Raw genomic sequence first — 17216 nt, forward strand, 5'->3', positions numbered from 1 at the left:
AAATTGTGTTATATACTAGAAAACTGACACATTATATGTGAAACTGATTTCTTTATAATAGTACAAATCTGTAAATGCACAGTTTCTCACAAAAATATGTTCTTCAGCTACCTTACCTTTTAATAGGCTTTTATCTACACAAACTGTGAAACTTCCAAACCTCTGTTTAGTTCCCTATTTAAGAATATATGCAGTTCAGTAAAGAGGAGAAAAGCCAAGAAATAAGACAACACACTTACCTGAAGCCCCTGTCTCAGGCATTTTTTCTTCATGTTTGCTATCTGGCTTACAACCACCTTTTTCATCAGCTTCATCTTCACCCCACCAGGCTGGCTGCCCATACAAAGGTGTCCCACGAGGCATGGCAGAAATATCTATAAAGCCAGCCCAAAGCAGAGGAAATAACTTTTCTGTTTAGCTATGATATTTAGGTTAAGAATCACATGAAGAGAAAGTCATTTGCTTGGATCATTTCTCCTGGAAGCTGAAGTGAAATGGTTGCATGCATTTGCCTAAATACAAAACAAACTTGGAGGCCAGACAACTGATCTGGCTTCTAAATATAAAATCTTACTAATGACCTGATAAAACTTCTGGCACAAATGTTTATGCAAAAGCAGCCACCGTCTCTAATTGTTACCCTGATATATCCGTAAATATTATTTCTTCTTTCAGTTTGAAGTTATCAAGACAGCAGAACATTCCTAAAAGCTGTTTGCTGCTATTTCTGTGAGAAGATTCTCATTCTTACCCACACTGACCTTTCAATGAAATCTGAACTCACTGCATGAAAAACTGATCAAATTTTGCAATGCTGCCAAGGTTCCAAATTGCTGACAGCTACTACAGAGTGCTGAAAGTTACCTTGTGTGTAAAACATTACTGAGCACAATCAATTTTACAGGTTGGGGTTTTTTTTAAAGGCATCAGTTAAATTATAGCACAACTATAAAGTGTGCTATAGTACATGGCTAAATAGATTTAAATACAAAAATTAAGTAAGAAAAAAACCACTGATATATAATTGAGATTTCTAACCTGATGATAAATTGGCTGGGTTAGGTTTGACCTGATCTTTTGGACGAATACTTCACCCTACAGAGATTTAGCTATTCTAGTGTCATATAGATGTTCTGAATGTATTTTAAAGAGTCTTTATATAATAAAACATCATATGTTAAAATCTACCTTAGGTGCTTGTCTGTGACTTTTCTGATTAGCAATGTCAACATTTTTCAGTATTCTATACACTTGCAATCCAAAGATGATTTCATAGCCATGCCAAAGGTTTCAGCATGATTTTAAGGCATTAAGTACTTCCTTTTTACACAGCATTATGCCTTAGTCAATATAAATTTAAAAAAAAAACCTTGATGGTTACACAATGAATTTGTGGATGCCCCATCCCTGAAGTGTTCCAAGACATGCAGGATGAGGCTTTGAACAACCTGGTCTGGTGAAAGGTGTCCCTGGCCATGGCAAGGGAGTGCAACTTAAGTGATGTTTAAGCTCTGTTCCAACCCAAACCATCCTATAATTCTATTCCTGTGCACTGAATTAGCAATAATGAGCAGATGTGCATTTATATAGCAACAGTGAGAGAATCAATCCCCAAAAAGCTTTGGAGAGTTGCACTCACATATAAATCCCTATCCCTGTTATTTTTGGAAGAGTGAAAAGAAAAACAGAAGGTGAGGATAAAACCCCCCCACTGTGCTACTTTATGTACCCTTAACAAGATGCTGGATTAGCCAACAAAACAAACAGGTTAATTAAGTATACCACAGAATTCTGTATGTGGGGAAGAGAATTCTTTGAAGTGAGTCTTCTGGAAGAAGAGATGAAACCTAAACAAAACTGTAGAGCATTGATCAGGTTGGAAATTAGACCTAGAGAGTTCCATATGAAGGAAACAACAATACCTGATCCCTTTCTCATTCTTTTGGTTACATCCACTACACTTCAGCAAGCCTCATGCTGAAGCTCATCAGAGAATCAGAGAATGGTTTTGGTTGGAAGGGACCTGCTATGGGCAGGAACATCTTTTACCAGACCAGTTTGCTCAAAGCCCTGAATACCTCCAGGGATGGGACATCCACAAACTCTCTGGACAACCTGTTCAAGTGGCTCACTACTCTCACAGTAAAAAACTTCTCCCTAACATCCAATCAAAACCTGTCCTCTCTCAGTTTAAAACCATCAGATCTAGTCTTTTTATCACTAGCTGCCTGTGTAAAATACACTCTCCCTCTTTTTTTCCCAACTCCCTTTAGGTACTGAAAGGCTGCTATAAGGTCTCCCTGGAGCCTTTCCTTCTCTAGGCTGAACAACTCCATCTCACAGCCTGTCTGCTCCAACTCCCTGCTCATCTTTTTGGCCCTCCTCTGGCCTCACTCCAACAGGTCCAAACCCTTCCCTTATTGGGGGCAGCACAACCCACACAAAGTTAAGACAACCACAGCAGAGCCACCATGACACATAAAATAAATAGGAATGATGGTGTAGAAACAAGGCTGAAACTACAGTATCTACAAATCTTTAAACCACAATAGAACACTGAGGTTATATCCTGACACATCAAACAAAGAATGCTAGGAACTGCAAAACAAACAAACAGAACTCCCGCCCATTTAAAAAGGGAAAAACCCCCAAACCAACCAAAAGAAAATTAGTGCACTTGGTAATGGTAAAAAGTACAAACTGAACAAATACTTTCACTTAAACCGCAAAAAAATAGAAATTTTCTGCCACAAATGCCACAAGTTTGTGATTTGGGCAAAGAGATATGCAAAAATATTACAAATGCCAATCAAATCTCTCTTTAAAAATCTTCTTAACGTGGATGTTACTGTAAAAAAGGTAGAAATTAACTGCCAAAAACATTATTTACATCTAAACTATGGTTAAATTTTCATATATGTGAAATTCTTATATCTACAGAATTTCACAATCATTCTACTGAAGCAAATTAACATTCTTTCCAAGGTTTTGTGCTTCTGCAACAAAAAAATGAAGCTTACCCACTGATTTTTCTTCAGATTTCAGTGCTTCTGTAGTTTTGTGGTGGACTTCAGCTGTGGAGTCTGCTGCCTTGGACTCTGAACTTTTGGAGCTGCTTTGTTTTGATCCTTCTGCCTCTGAAGATTTTTGGGATAACTGGAGTTGGCTTGAGAATTTTTCATGCTACATGATATTAAATAGAGAACAAAACACAAACCCTCAAAGAGTGGGAAAAAACACCTCTCTATGTCATTGTACATAACTGTACAATGACAAAAAACCATCCAGGAACTGCACATTGTTACCTTAAGTGCTTCTTCGGGGACTCTCATCTCTCCCCTGACCACAGTAAAAAGATTAGTATGTAGGAAATTATAAGGAAAATGCTGAAAAAACTCTGAATTGACAAGAGGATTTTACAGAAAAGTAACAATTGTGCAGTCTATTATGCCACTGGCATGGTGACAGCTTTCAAAACATGTCACTGTTAGGATACTGTGCACTATCATATTCATCAAAGCAAATGAAGTTATTGACTATATGTAAACAGAACATTGAGTGGATACCTTAGTGTTTTAATAATAAAAGCAATTTTTTTTCATTCAGCAGTTTGCTGAATATTTAATTGTAATCTTATCTGCTGGTATACAACTGCATATGATACAAATATTTATATATTTGCCTCAAAGAAAAGTAGTACTCTTTAGCAACACAGAAGGTACACATTATTTTCTAAATCATAATTGAAAGTTGAGGTTTCTTGGAGTGAGAGACAATGAAATGTACTTTATCAGTAGTTCAAACCAAGGTAGAATATCCAAAACTCTGAGATTTTCGCTAATACAGGCATTTTTGTAGCAATGAGAACACTTAACACAACCATACTTCTAACAAGACAAGTCCATCCTGACACTGCATTTTTATGGCAAGGATATCATATCCAAATCTCAATTTATCTTCTAACTTCAGAGTGATGTATGTCTGTTCTGGAATCCTCACATCATTCACAAATGTCTGCAGAACAAATGAGAACAGAAAGAAATACTGTTAAATTCCAAAACAACAAAATTAAATAATTCTATAAGAAAGCCTTCAGCACCCCAAATTTTCTACTGGTGATTCACAAGAAAACTGTAAGCTCAAATTGCCAACTGTTTAACAAGCCATGTCAAAAGGAAGGTAAAACACCAGTTGATTACCAAGATGCACACTGGCCTTGAAAAATTCCTTGCACATTCCATCTTGTTAGCAATATTCATGGAAGTTTTGATTAATGTTCCCTTGAATTAGCACCTCCACTTACTATTTTTCTTGTAGTTTGCTTTTTGCAGTCCAAATTAAATGCCAGAATTGACTTATCATTGTATTTGTACAGCATTTAGCATTGGATATGAGAGTTCTCTGGCAGCTTATTTCTAATAATTGTCAAAGGACTTAAGAAAACATGGACCAAGTTTGTGCATCTGAGTAACACCAAAAATCAGTGGTAAGAATTCAGTATATTGCAACCCTACAGGATCATCGTACTTCTAACTTAAAACTTCTACAACATGTATATGTTTCTAAAGAAACAGTTGGAATATGCCATTTTATAAGCACTCGGAAGTTTGAAAAACCTGAATAATTAAATAAGACAAAAATCTGAATATTTGAATGGCTGTGTTTCTCATGAGTCTAGTATTAAATGAACTGTGATTAGAGAGAAAAAATCTCCTTCCCCAAAATAGTAAGAGGATCTTCTATTTAATTTTTTTTTCCTGAAGGAAAAGAATGTTTATTTCATTATTTTAAAAACTGTTTACCCTCTTCGTAAAAAATATCTTCCATGGGAAATAAAAACAAAAGGTACAACTAGTCACTGGTTTGTAAGCATGAAACTTTCAGGAAGGTTTCAGGCAAATTTATTTCACTTTAACATTTTGAGAGTCCAGGGCATAAACCTCTGTGAAGACTATCCTCAAGGCACTCTGAATTTCAGTGAACCTACAGAATTTTAGGCCACCTTGCAGAGATCTATGTCTATATGTATGTATGCATTTTTCCTCCCAGGTCAGAGTTCTGAAATTCATGTGCATACACAGCATAGCCAATGCAGGGAACTCCAAAGGCTGTGTGTGACCTGTGTGTGCAGCTTACTGACAGCCTCATGCTCAGGACTGAAGTGACAGCATAGAACAACCAAGTCTTGGTTAAACTGCCACTGGAGCTTTAAAATCTCATCACATCCTTTGGGATGCCAGACAAAGCTAGCTTGAAAAAGCTAGTTACTCTGTAAATAAAGAATCCTTTACCCCTTTAAATCACTCCATTCACGTGATTTCTAAAGCTTATTCTTCAAATAGTGAGAGCCAACTGTCTTTAAGCCTTCATAAGGTTTGCTAAGCTTTTCAGAATCCAGTCCTGAAACATCAGTTTGCTATCCTGTAAATATTCCTGAGAAGAATGTTACTCAACAGGGCCATGGATTGTCATTACTTCTTCTGGTATGTTTTTGAGTTCACAAGTTAACACTTGAATTCTACTGCTACCAGGGAAATAATAATTACATACTAGCAACTGCATGCATTTGCTTCAGAAAAGAGAAATTCCTTCATCTTTTTTGTATGGAAAATAAAAAGAAAAACAGGAGTGTCCAGAATGAGACACAACAAACTACCAGAAATACAATTTTACTTAATGTAAAACTAATTAAAATTTACTTTTGCCTTTTTTTTCAAATCTAGGTGTCTAGGATAAAGACTTCTAGATTTGGAAGTCCATGAGAAAGACTACTGTAACCTTTTCACTGAACTGAGTGTGAAACAACCTAACATATAAGAATATTCAGGCATTAAGGCATCAGGTGCAATCATAGTCAGCTTGTGAAATTATAACACTCAGAACACTCAAAACCAAAATATAGGCACTAGCCACCTGCCCTTAAACTCTGAATTATCATGAGTGGTTAAAGTGCATTCTACCAGGAATGGAGAAATACTTTATACTAAGAAAGGTATGTATCTATTCTCAAAAGAGATGGGACCAACTGGAGAGATGCAAAATAAATCTTTCCATGAAGTATGCAAAATAAGACAGGGTAGCAGCTGCTGAAGCACTAGAAGAGGCACTTGGCTGCTAGGGAGGTGGTATTCTCAGTGGAAACAGCAGCTAGACTAGAAGAATTATTACCTAGTTCACCATATGGTACTGAGTCATTGTTCTGCCACAATTAAGTATGGTGTTACAAAAATAATGCTTTTTCTCCATTAACCTGAAACCAGGTAAGCAGAGATATGAAAGAAAAGCACAGTGGGAAAGTGACAGTAAGGAAAACACTGTGAAGACAAAGAAAAAGGACTGAACTCTGAGATTTAATATTCCTTGTCCCAAAACAGTGGGAAGAAAGAGTTCCTTTGATGTCTCTGAGTAAACAGCTCTGAAGCAACTGAAGCTTCACCTCAAACTTGAGAATGAATTAGATCAAGTGAAGCAAATCACTGAAAGCTCTTTATCAGAGGCAAAAAAGGAGTTGAATGAAGACCTTATGACACATATTCTATTCAATTCCAGTTTTGTGACAAGTCAACAAAAATCTGAAGGTATGCCTACTGACTACAAGAATTACACAACTAGGGAATAAAATCAAATGTCTCAGCAAAAAAATTCTATGTGCTCAACTTATTTTTGATCACTGCCTTGAAACAGCACACCAACTTTGAAAATACAGGGACATATTAAATATTTAAGGACCAAAGTCCTTGTATGTCTACAAGTGTTCAAAGCATATAGCCCTTCAGTGGTTTCACATGGAGTTGAGACTGACTATTTGGAAGGCTGAGTTAGTTACCTTAAAATACAGAAAAACTAATAGAGACAGTGGCAGAGTTTTATTTCAAAATGCACTTCAAGATAAAAAGGTAGCAACTTGAGAGTTCATCTTTATTTATTTAAGTACTTGACAAAACTATTCACTATCAGCAGCTTTCTAAGTATTATTCAAATAGGCAGTCACAGATGAACTCATGATTTTATTCGGTACATATTCACAACAGAGCCAAACATTTAAAGTTATAAAATAACAACCATAACTAGTGCAAATACACAGGTCATAAAGGAGTATCTAAAGGGCTACAAAATGATAACAAAGTTACTATGTTTTTAATAATTTGCTGTAATATCAAAAACTTTTATCAAAAGTGATGCTTAGCTAGACTTCTGAATATGCACTTCCTAGAAAAGCCTTGGAACATAAAATGTCATCCAAAACTTTACATTTCCCATAACTTTGGATTTCTCCTGTATTAGTTTTCAATTAATTGACACAAATTATTCATAGAGATTTTTAATAAAAACTATTCTGAAAAACTAAATGCAAATACAATATTAGTTAAATTGATTTTCATATATGGTTATTGCATAATTATTTTTTTCCACATATGTACAGTAGAAATACAGTTTAACATTCTTTTCTCTATTGTAACAGAAGAATAAGGAACAGCATGTGAAATAAAATCCATATCATAATAGCACATTTTAGATATTGAAATATGTCAGGGCTTTTAGACATTATAGTCAAGATTCTTTTTTTTTTTTAATTCTGAAATACATAAGTATAACACACTCCTTTCTATTGTTCTGAGCTTTTCCTATTGCCAAAGCCCTCTTATTACTGGAATTAACAGCAGCCCTTTATAAAACATACAGTGGAAAACCCCTGCAAAGACTAAACTTTCCTTGTGAATGTTCCCCCATTTCCAGACTCGCATTAAAAAGGTATTCATGTACAATTAATAATGGCTCGAAGAAATCCCAAAACAAAGATACAGAACACTATGGGGAGCTATCTATTTCTGATGTTAACTTACCCCATTCAAGCTGCCCAAATCCTTCACCAAGTGTTCATCTGTAGAGGCATCATAGTTGAGTACAGCATGTTGCTTGTCCACACTCCGTGACTAAAATATATTAAAGCAAATAAAATAAGGTATTTGAAAACCACATGAGGTGGCTATGGCTATTTCTTAGAGCAGTGTGATTGTTCTCTTTCTACATAGCACATTTATTCAAATTATATTAAAAAGACAGTCCCCACATACTAAAAGGATAATATCTAACCCAACTCCAGGTACCCATAGCAGAATCCTAAATTAATTCAAAATAATTATTTTCTTAATGTTTCCCTAAATATGATCAGTCAGATCCAGATATACCTCATCCAAAGCTTTTATTTTTTTTTTTCAGTCTAGGATCACTGATATTTAACCTAATATTATCATCTGCACTTTATTTGTTACACTCTCTCTCCCCCCTTAATTACATGCATCTTTCAAGTCATGACTATGATTCCGGGGTGTTGCTGTTCTCTCTCAAACTCCATTTCCTGTCACACACCTGGGATAATTACTGTAGTATACAAGCATTCCAAGTGTTTCTCCTTGATCTCAATTTCCTGAACCAATTAGCTAAAGTCTCCTCACTAAATGTCTGAGCACTTCCTGAATTACTATTCCCATCAGTTCTGACTTTCTCAGTCCTCCCTTAAGCACTTCAGTATCCATTTATTTTTTTCATCAATTCTTTATTTCACATACAAACATCACCACACAGATGAGGAACAAGCCTGGCTACTATTTCATCCAAGAACAGCAGCTCCCTAACAGCCAAGTCCCTCTTTCAGCACTCACTCCTTGCCAAGTGTTTGCAGCCTGAGGTGCTGATGGCAGGCAGGGAAGGTGGGGCTGGATGTGCCTCCTTCATGCATGCATATGGTCAGCAGCTGCACACCTTCAAGAGCTCCCAAGAGAATGGAGACCACAGCTCATCCTCTCCATCAGCCCAACTTGATCTTATGTTTGCTCTTAATTTTGCTAGTGCGCTGTCACAAAATGACTGTACAGCAGCAAATTCCTTCCACCAGCATAGCTTCTAATTTCAGGTTGGCATCTTCTATCCTTGCTATTCAACTCATTTTTCAGGACTGTATTGCACAGTATAATACATTTCTGTCTGAGACTTCCATGACTTCTGTGTACCAGCATTTGTGGTCTGCCAGTTGTAGGACAGACCTGACTTACCAAGTGCACTGGCCAGTACAAGGCATCAGAACCCACAACCACTACTCCTAGGGAAATGTTTTCTCATATTGTAATCCCATAGTTATCACCTCACTCCTTTTCCATTTCCTGAGACTTGTTACTATTATTTTCCTTATTTTCAATTTACTTTCTCATTCTTCCTGTCCAGTTAATCTTATGACCACTTTGTTTTCTCCCCAAAGAAATGAGATCACTGTTCTCCTGCTTATACTTACAATTTTATATTTAGACTTTTTATTTTGCTCTACATTTTTGAGGGATTTAATGGGAGGGGGCAGGGTATCAAAGTGCAGAATAAGGAAGAGACAGACAAATGAACAAGCTGCCTGCCAGTATAAGCTGCACTAATGTACTACATCTGTTAAATGCTTTTAATGGCAGATGAAGAGACAGCAACACAGTTCATTTTCTACTAACTTAGTAACCTTTCAAGTGAAAACAATCTCAATACAATGAAATTCACTGATGTGCATGTTCTGCTGAGCCTACAATATCAAGAACACATTACATTTTTCCACACTCAAGTGGAACCACTGCACCAAGAATTACCCTATTTTTACCTAAGCTATTGAAAAAATTGAACTTCTCTCAATGTTGTTATTCAAATATATACTGTATTAATAAAAATTTATTTAATTATCTTGATGTGCTACATCCTATTAAAAATAAGTTAAAACAGAAAGGACATGAAAAAATCCTCAACGCATCATGATACTGTGTCACATCTGAAATGCTAAGAATGATTACTCAAGTCTGTGGTTTTTACAGAAACACTTGAAATTCTTCACAGTTCTCCTCAGGTTCAAATTACTTACATATAATTGGACTTCTTTTTAGTTTCAGCTGATCTTTGCAGGTGCAAAGACAGTGCAAGTCTTTTGAATGCCTTTTTTCCTTTGGCTTTGTTATTGCAGCCTTCCATTCAAATTTAAGGGCTTTTAAAATTCCTTTTTGTAAGACTGTGGTGCCCTGGCTGGCAGTAAATGCCACCCAGCTGCTCACTCACTCTGCTGCCCCAGCGGGATGTGGGCAGAACAGGAAGAGCAAAAGGAAAGAACTCATGGGTCAAGTTTCAGCAGCAAAGGGGAAGAAGGAAGAAGAAGTAAAACAAATCAAGTGATGAGAAGGCAATCACTTCCTACCTAGCACAAGCAGCCTAGTGCCCAGACAGTCTTTGAGCAGTGGGTATCTTCCCCAAAACCCCACTGCCAAACACAACACAATATTTGTCACAGAATATCCCTTTGGTCAGTTTGGGTCAGCTGTCCTCGTCTGTGCTCCTTCTCCACATTTTGTGCACTCCCCCAGCCAAGGGTGTGTAGGAGGAGCAGAGTGAGAGAGAATGCCTTGGAACTGCACACACACTGTTCAGCAACAGCCAAAAGAGTGGTGTGCTATCAACAGCGTTCTGCTCACAAATCCAAAACAGTACCATAATGGCTTCTATAAAAAAAAAACCTACGAACCAGCCAGATCCAGTACAAAGGTTTATATATGTCTGCAGAAATATGAATCACAGAATAACTGCAGTAAAAGCCACACGAATATGAAAACTCCATCCTCAGTAAAAATAAATTTGTAACTGGTGTTATTTTAGATAGATACTTTTCAATTCAATCCAGACTACTACAAAAATATTCAGAATACAGAATATTTTCTGTATATTGAGAAAACAAATACATTCTTCTTTGCAAACCATTCTGATATTGTGAATAATGTATATTTTTTTTTCCTAGAGATGATTTCTCCAATAATATTCAAAAATATTTCTAACCATAAGGTGAAAGAAGGGGTAATGTAGTATTTATCCACAAGCAGGCTGATGCAATGGAACAGTTAGCTAAACAGGAAGACTTTTTGAACATATTTACAAAAAAAGGCAGATCTGTATTCCCAGATGTGAACTAAACCTTTTAGAACAACAGTGTTTACAGGTAGAGAGCTGAAGTCTATCAAGCATGAAACAAAGTCAAAATTCTTTTCATTAAGATATGAATTAAAATATGTTTTCTGTGAAGCAGAAATAAAAGCATTAAATTCTGCTTTCTTTATCATGCATTGTCCACATGCTTTGCAGTAAGAGAACAACCAAGTTGTCAAGAGTGGAGAGGAAGGTCTTGCACAAAGAGCTACACACACAGAACAAGAACACATTATTAGCTTCTCTCTTGGTCGGTTCCTCCCCCTGCAGCACTATGTGGTGTTACAGCCATGCTGGCATGTAGACCTAACATAGCAGCAGGCTAAAAAGAATATTCTTGAAATCCCCATGCCCCTTGATTTTTTTCACTAACTCTGAAGTAAATGCACAACAAATAATGTTTGTAAATAAATCAAATCTATTCACAGTATTAATCAAAGAGGCAGCTACCTTTGAAGATGAAGTTCTGTAACACAAAAGAATAAGTGTCTCACTCTAAGGACTGATCTACTATGGATGGCATAGCAGAGAAGAAAAAAGATGCTTTCTTATATACAGAAAACAGTCCTCTAAAACAAGTTACTTGTAAAACAAAAGCATTTTTGGATTATAAGCTACTGGGCAGGAACCAGTGGGGTGGGGCTTTTTGGTTGCTTTTCTTTCATTGTTGTTTTGGATGTTGGTTTTGGATTTATCTGTGCACTTGTTTGTTTGGGTTTTTTAAATACTTCCCACATAAATTACCAAGACATCATACTATCTGTTTTTAAAGAGAAATTAAGAGTACTGCCAAGTGCTTTCTAATATCACCAATAAAATATCTCAATGCCTTCTGAGGCTGAGAGCCAAATGCAATTTACTAGAGATACTACATTCTGAGTAATAAATGTAGAATTACATCTCTAAGCACTTCATTTGCAAGTAAGACTCTAATTTGGCCAATAATGGCTGCATACACAACTTTTGGGAACAAAAACTCCAAAAAAAAGTATTTTATTGAATGGTAGGAGGTGTTGAGAATATTAGTTTTAATTTCAATCTTCTTAAAAGCTCAACACTAAACAACAAAAATTTAAGAAGAAATGCCCAAAATACTACCATCAGTCATTTAAAAAAAATTAGAAAAAGGCAGGTTAGAGGACTACAGCTTTGATAGAGCTAAGTGCAAGCAATATGGCTACATAACAACACAGCTACACACATCTAAGAGCTCCACAGAGTCATCCTCAAAGTTGAGGAAGTTACTGAAGGATCAAGCTATTTTGACTTGTGTATTTTCAATTCTATTTAAACTGAGTCATTCAACTTCCTCAGAGACAGAGAAATACTCTTCTCTATAAATTTCATTTTCCTTTGTACAACACAATCAGGCCATGGGGATAGAATTACATCAAATCATGTGACTAAATTAGATTACAAGCTGCTGAAAAAAGAAGGCTCCTTTCAAAAGCATCCAGCTCTCTTAACATTATCACATTTTATGGAACACAGTCTACTTACTTTACTGGTCATATTGCAAAATGTATTTCATCTTCTATCCTTGCATTCTGCATTTGATTCTCTGTACTTATGCAGTAACTGCACGACTGACGGCAAAAAATTTAAACTATTTTTTTTTCCCTAAGGACACAAATGATTCTTCAAAACAATTGCTACCCAACATCTGGGAAATTTCTTTTTCAAAAGGAATGCATGAAGCTGGTGCACTAAGTTCATGATTTGAGCAGCTGCACATGGAAGGCTGAAGCAATTACCTGTAACATCAGCTCACAGTCATCTCTTCCAACAAAAATCATTTCTCGTGGCAGCCTATGTCGGGTGCCACCACTGCTCACCAAAAACCAGGATGTTAAGCTCATTTTCTGCTTAGCTGATAAATCCTTGGCAAAGCTACGTCATCCTGCAGTGAGAAAGAAAGAGACAGAGAAATTCATTTTAGTTATTTTTAGCTACAGTTTCTGCTCAGCAAACACTGTGAGCAGAATACAAAAAGCCTCTGAAAATACAGCGTTCCCAATAGCATGTACTGAATCCAGCAATCACAGGAAGCAAGAGGCTTCAGATTTGCATACTCTCAGGCTCTGCTCCTTGCAATTGGGCAGATTTAATTGGTAACCTTCTGCAAAAGGAGCAAGCAGCTAGCTAATGCCAAAGTTGTGTGTCAAGTTGTCAGAAAGCTTTTAGCATTTGACCACTGATTATCAAGATAATTGCTACAATAATGCTTCACTATCACAACCAACAAACAGTTCTGTAGCAAACATTCACAAAATACAGCAAGTAACTTGCATGTGTGTCATTACATTTTCCTGTGAAAAAGAACCACCTCATCTGATTTTAAGCTCAAGTCCTTTGTACAGCACCAGTTCCATTAAATTAATGGAACTTTTGCTTCTTATTTAATCTCAGTTTTTAAGGATAAAACATCTATTGGAAATTTAACAGTGTGCATTTAGTATTGTAAACAAAGCAAAACAAAATGAACAAATTAGAACAGATTATCTATAAGTATGAAATCCAAAAGAAGCATTCCTACAAAACTTTACCATTATTTATCAATAAAAGATCCAACATATTCCATAAAACAGAAGAGAAAACCCATAGCTATTTAAAATGTCATAAAAATGGATAAAATCTTTTACAGAAAACATCTTCACACAATATGATTTACTTGAAACTGGACACAAATATGGTTAAATTTCTCTTCAGAGCAATTCAATGGCTAACAGTTGAAAAAAGCTTTAAGAGTATTCCAAATCTCTCCTAAAGAAAATGCAAGCCAAAGCAATTATTTCATTCATTCATAACCACACTGTATTCATTGAAAGGGAAGCTAAAGAAAATCAAAAGCAAGCAGCCAGCTTTTCTCTCAGTACCAAATAGCTGGCATTTCTCTTCTATTTATATGTCAATTAGTGAATTTCTGCAAGGTTACCAAATGTACTCTAAGTAGACATAACTCTGTAGTGGGCTTGAGCACACTCTTGAAAAATACTAAGAATTCAGTGAGGTCCTCAAAATGAGAGCTAAAATGGAAACACTGAATAAAATGACAATACAAGCAGTATGCCAACAAACAAACTACAATCAAGGAGATACCACAAATTAGTAAAATATGTAAAGATAATGAAGTTTAAGTCAAAACAGCATGTGACATGACAAAGCAGATATTTAAAAAACAGTCAAAAGGTGGTAAAATGTACCAGCAGAGCTGCCAACCCAGTTTAAAAAAAAGTAATGCAATTCACATGGAAGAATTTAGAATGACTTAATGTTCTAAAGAGCTACTGAATAATAAAGTAAATATGCATTGCAACAGTATTCTATAGTAATACTTACAACAGAATTATCTTTCCACAGCTGTATAACAACACATTCAAGTGAAACCTATGTCCACTTAATGTTATCTGACTCAACAGAAGTAATACAGCATCTCTAACATATTTTATTCCTAGAAACTAAAAAGATTAAAATTAAATCTACAATAGGAACTTGCTGAAATAAAATTTAAAGTGATATAGCTACTAAATACATGTTTCAACAATTAAAGTGGATTATTCAGCACCTTTGAAGGAAATTAATATTTGTATTTTCAATTTAATCTAGTTTAAAATGACAAGATAAACTGGGTCAATCAAATTACACTTTTCAGTTCCCTTTAAGAGAGGAAAAGGAAGTATCACAAACAGCCAGCCTACATTCCAGCTTTTAACAAGTAAATTAACTGGATGTTTGACAGCAAGCATGCTGTTCACTATCAGAGCTCCTCATTCTGTTTATATTTTACTACCTTCTAAAATATCCCATCTGTTTATCCTAATTACATTTGCACCATTTGGCCTTCCTGCTCTAATTTGAAATTCATACGAAAGTCTCAAGATTATATAGAAAAAATTTGAAAATTGGAAAAATTTTTAAGTAAAAACTATGTTGTAGTTTACACAGGTAGATTGACTGTAAAAGAGGAAAACTATTTTTATTTATAAAACAGACAAGTAGGTCAGCAACTAGAGCTAGGGAAAAATAAACCAACACTCCAAACTTCCTACAAATTATAAAGCCTGACACCAAACAGATTAAATTAAGCTATGTGAAATAATTTTTAAAAATGCATTATACAAAGCAATCACTGCCACACAGCTTGGCAGCACATTTGTAGTTAAAAGTCCATCAGCAGTTCTATCGAACTTAATAATGTTGTTCTTTTGAAACAGTTGCTGTCTCAACTGCAAGAAACCATCAACCTAGATACATATTTTATTTTAAAGTATTCTTTAGAATAAACCAATGCCTTTGATCAGAGCTATGCTGCAATCTGCAAAGAACAACTGGCTCAAAAGAGGATCCAGTAGCAACAGTTGCTTAATATCAGAACAAAAAAAGTGCATCAAAAATTTGATATGGAACTGCACACTTATTAGTCATGTGGACAATATGTGGACAGTTACATTGCCCCCCAAAAAGTTCCTGAAAGATTGCAATGTTTTGAATGAACTGCTGTCTCAAGTGCTCTGGCTGTAGTGTTCTGAACAATACAAGGATGAAAGACACTTCACTGCCTTTTCTGTAGAAAACTAAATTACAGTATGACAGATGCAAAATCATCACAAGAAGTGGCTCTTTACAGAGTGTAAATTTAGGTCATGATAACTCCTGCAATGAAATGTTATGGTTACACAGGGTTCAAAAAGCAATTCTTTTCTTTCATGAATGCTTATTAGCAATCCTGTTACATGCACTGACACCACTTACAGCTCAGGAAGTGCATGCACTGTGCATTTTTAGGGGCTAGGAGGATGCTATAGTCAGTCAGATGCTATATTTCACTGTCCTACATAAAAACTTCTCCTCCTTACCTAGCCTTTCTTTATGCATGACAGGATATTGTCCCAGATGGACCTGTCCTACTCCAGTACAGACTACACTTTTCAGATGCAGTATTTACAAAAAATACCCTAGAAAATACCCTTTTTTTCTACCCTAGAAAGAAAGAATTTAAAATGTTTTATTGAAGCATTTGGTTTTACTAGTATTTCCTAAAATGACAGTATTGTGTTGTAGTCTTTAACCCAACTAGCAAACATTTCCTCAAGACTTGATCATTCAAAGCCTCATTCCTGATGCCTGCAAGTCAGTGGCTGAGACATCTATGACAGCTGCAAAATATTTCCTTGTCTGCAGAAGAAACAGCATTTTATGGTGCAGGACTACAACTTTCAAAAGGCAGTAACCAGCATGTAGGAATGAACATGTGAGTAACAAGCCATTTGAAACAGATGATGCAGAAACAGAGAAATTGGCTGCATCATCCCTGTAAATATACTTCACTCCTAAGAACTAAGATACTGCAGCCAAAAGATGGGCGTAACCAATTTCAAATGTCTAAACAGACACTGCCAAGATCAGTTGTGATACACCCAAGATTAGTTTTGCTACACTCACGTTATTGCAAATAAAAATCCCTAATAATTTCAAATTTGAGCATTTACAGCCCATGTTTTTGTACTTGCCTGTAACTGAAAACAGCTCAAACTAAAGTTAGTGAACACTGAGACAACAATCCTACAGAGAAACAAAAAGCTACATTTAAAATTTAAATTAAACCTAATATATGTCTGAAATTCCAACTTTTAAGCACTGTAGTCCTCTACATTAAGACTGAAAATAGTGTAATTTTAATGGCATACAATTATCCTATTACTGTACAACAAATTCCACTTATGAATATTTTAAAACAACATTAAAAAAAGCCCTGCACCAAGCTGAGACACAGTACTGACAGAGTCATAAGCCCTTTGCTGCCCATTATTTGCCCTAATAAGTTCCTGTTTCCAGCTGCTAAAGTATTTGTTAAAATTAAGTTTACCTTCTCAGCTGTCTTAATTAAGTATTTGCTAAAATTGAGTTTACCTTTACAACTGCCTAGGAAATTCAGGCAAATTTCTGAAGAAATGACTGAAATATTTCTAAAACAATGTTAGAGTAGAATATTCTATGTCAATTTAATAAAATATTAGCTGTAACTCATCTATGTAAATTGGCATTGAAATGTGGCAGAAGGCCTGAGTATCAGTTTGTACCTTGTATTATTGCTCTTCTACAGATCCATCCAATTGGACAAAGACAAGCAAGAGGCTTTTGAAAACCTTCCTCATGTATATCCATTCAACAAGGACAGAGATAAATTCTCTCAACACATCTGTCTACACAGAGGTACTTAA

General features: G+C 35.7%; 1 protein-coding gene across 8 annotated transcripts in view; it reads right to left on the minus strand.

Annotated features, from left to right (window-relative positions):
- The window catches only part of CEP170 (centrosomal protein 170), a 95928-nt gene that overhangs the window by 58840 nt on the left and 19872 nt on the right, over positions 1–17216 (minus strand). For all 8 annotated transcript variants that reach the window (XM_054279161.1, XM_054279160.1, XM_054279164.1 and 5 more), the window contains exons 2-7: positions 12750–12895; positions 7845–7934; positions 3933–4014; positions 3306–3361; positions 3021–3183; positions 240–374 (exon numbers count right to left, since the gene is read on the minus strand). In XM_054279161.1, the coding sequence (XP_054135136.1) occupies positions 240–374; positions 3021–3183; positions 3306–3361; positions 3933–4014; positions 7845–7934; positions 12750–12854 (631 nt within the window). In that variant the 5' untranslated portion in view covers positions 12855–12895. The remainder of the gene's footprint in view (positions 1–239; positions 375–3020; positions 3184–3305; positions 3362–3932; positions 4015–7844; positions 7935–12749; positions 12896–17216) is intronic.

This window comes from Melozone crissalis, unplaced genomic scaffold (genome assembly GCF_028551555.1).
Source record: "Melozone crissalis strain CALT ecotype California unplaced genomic scaffold, PUWL_Pcris_2 ptg000027l_1, whole genome shotgun sequence".
Taxonomy (NCBI): domain Eukaryota; kingdom Metazoa; phylum Chordata; class Aves; order Passeriformes; family Passerellidae; genus Melozone; species Melozone crissalis.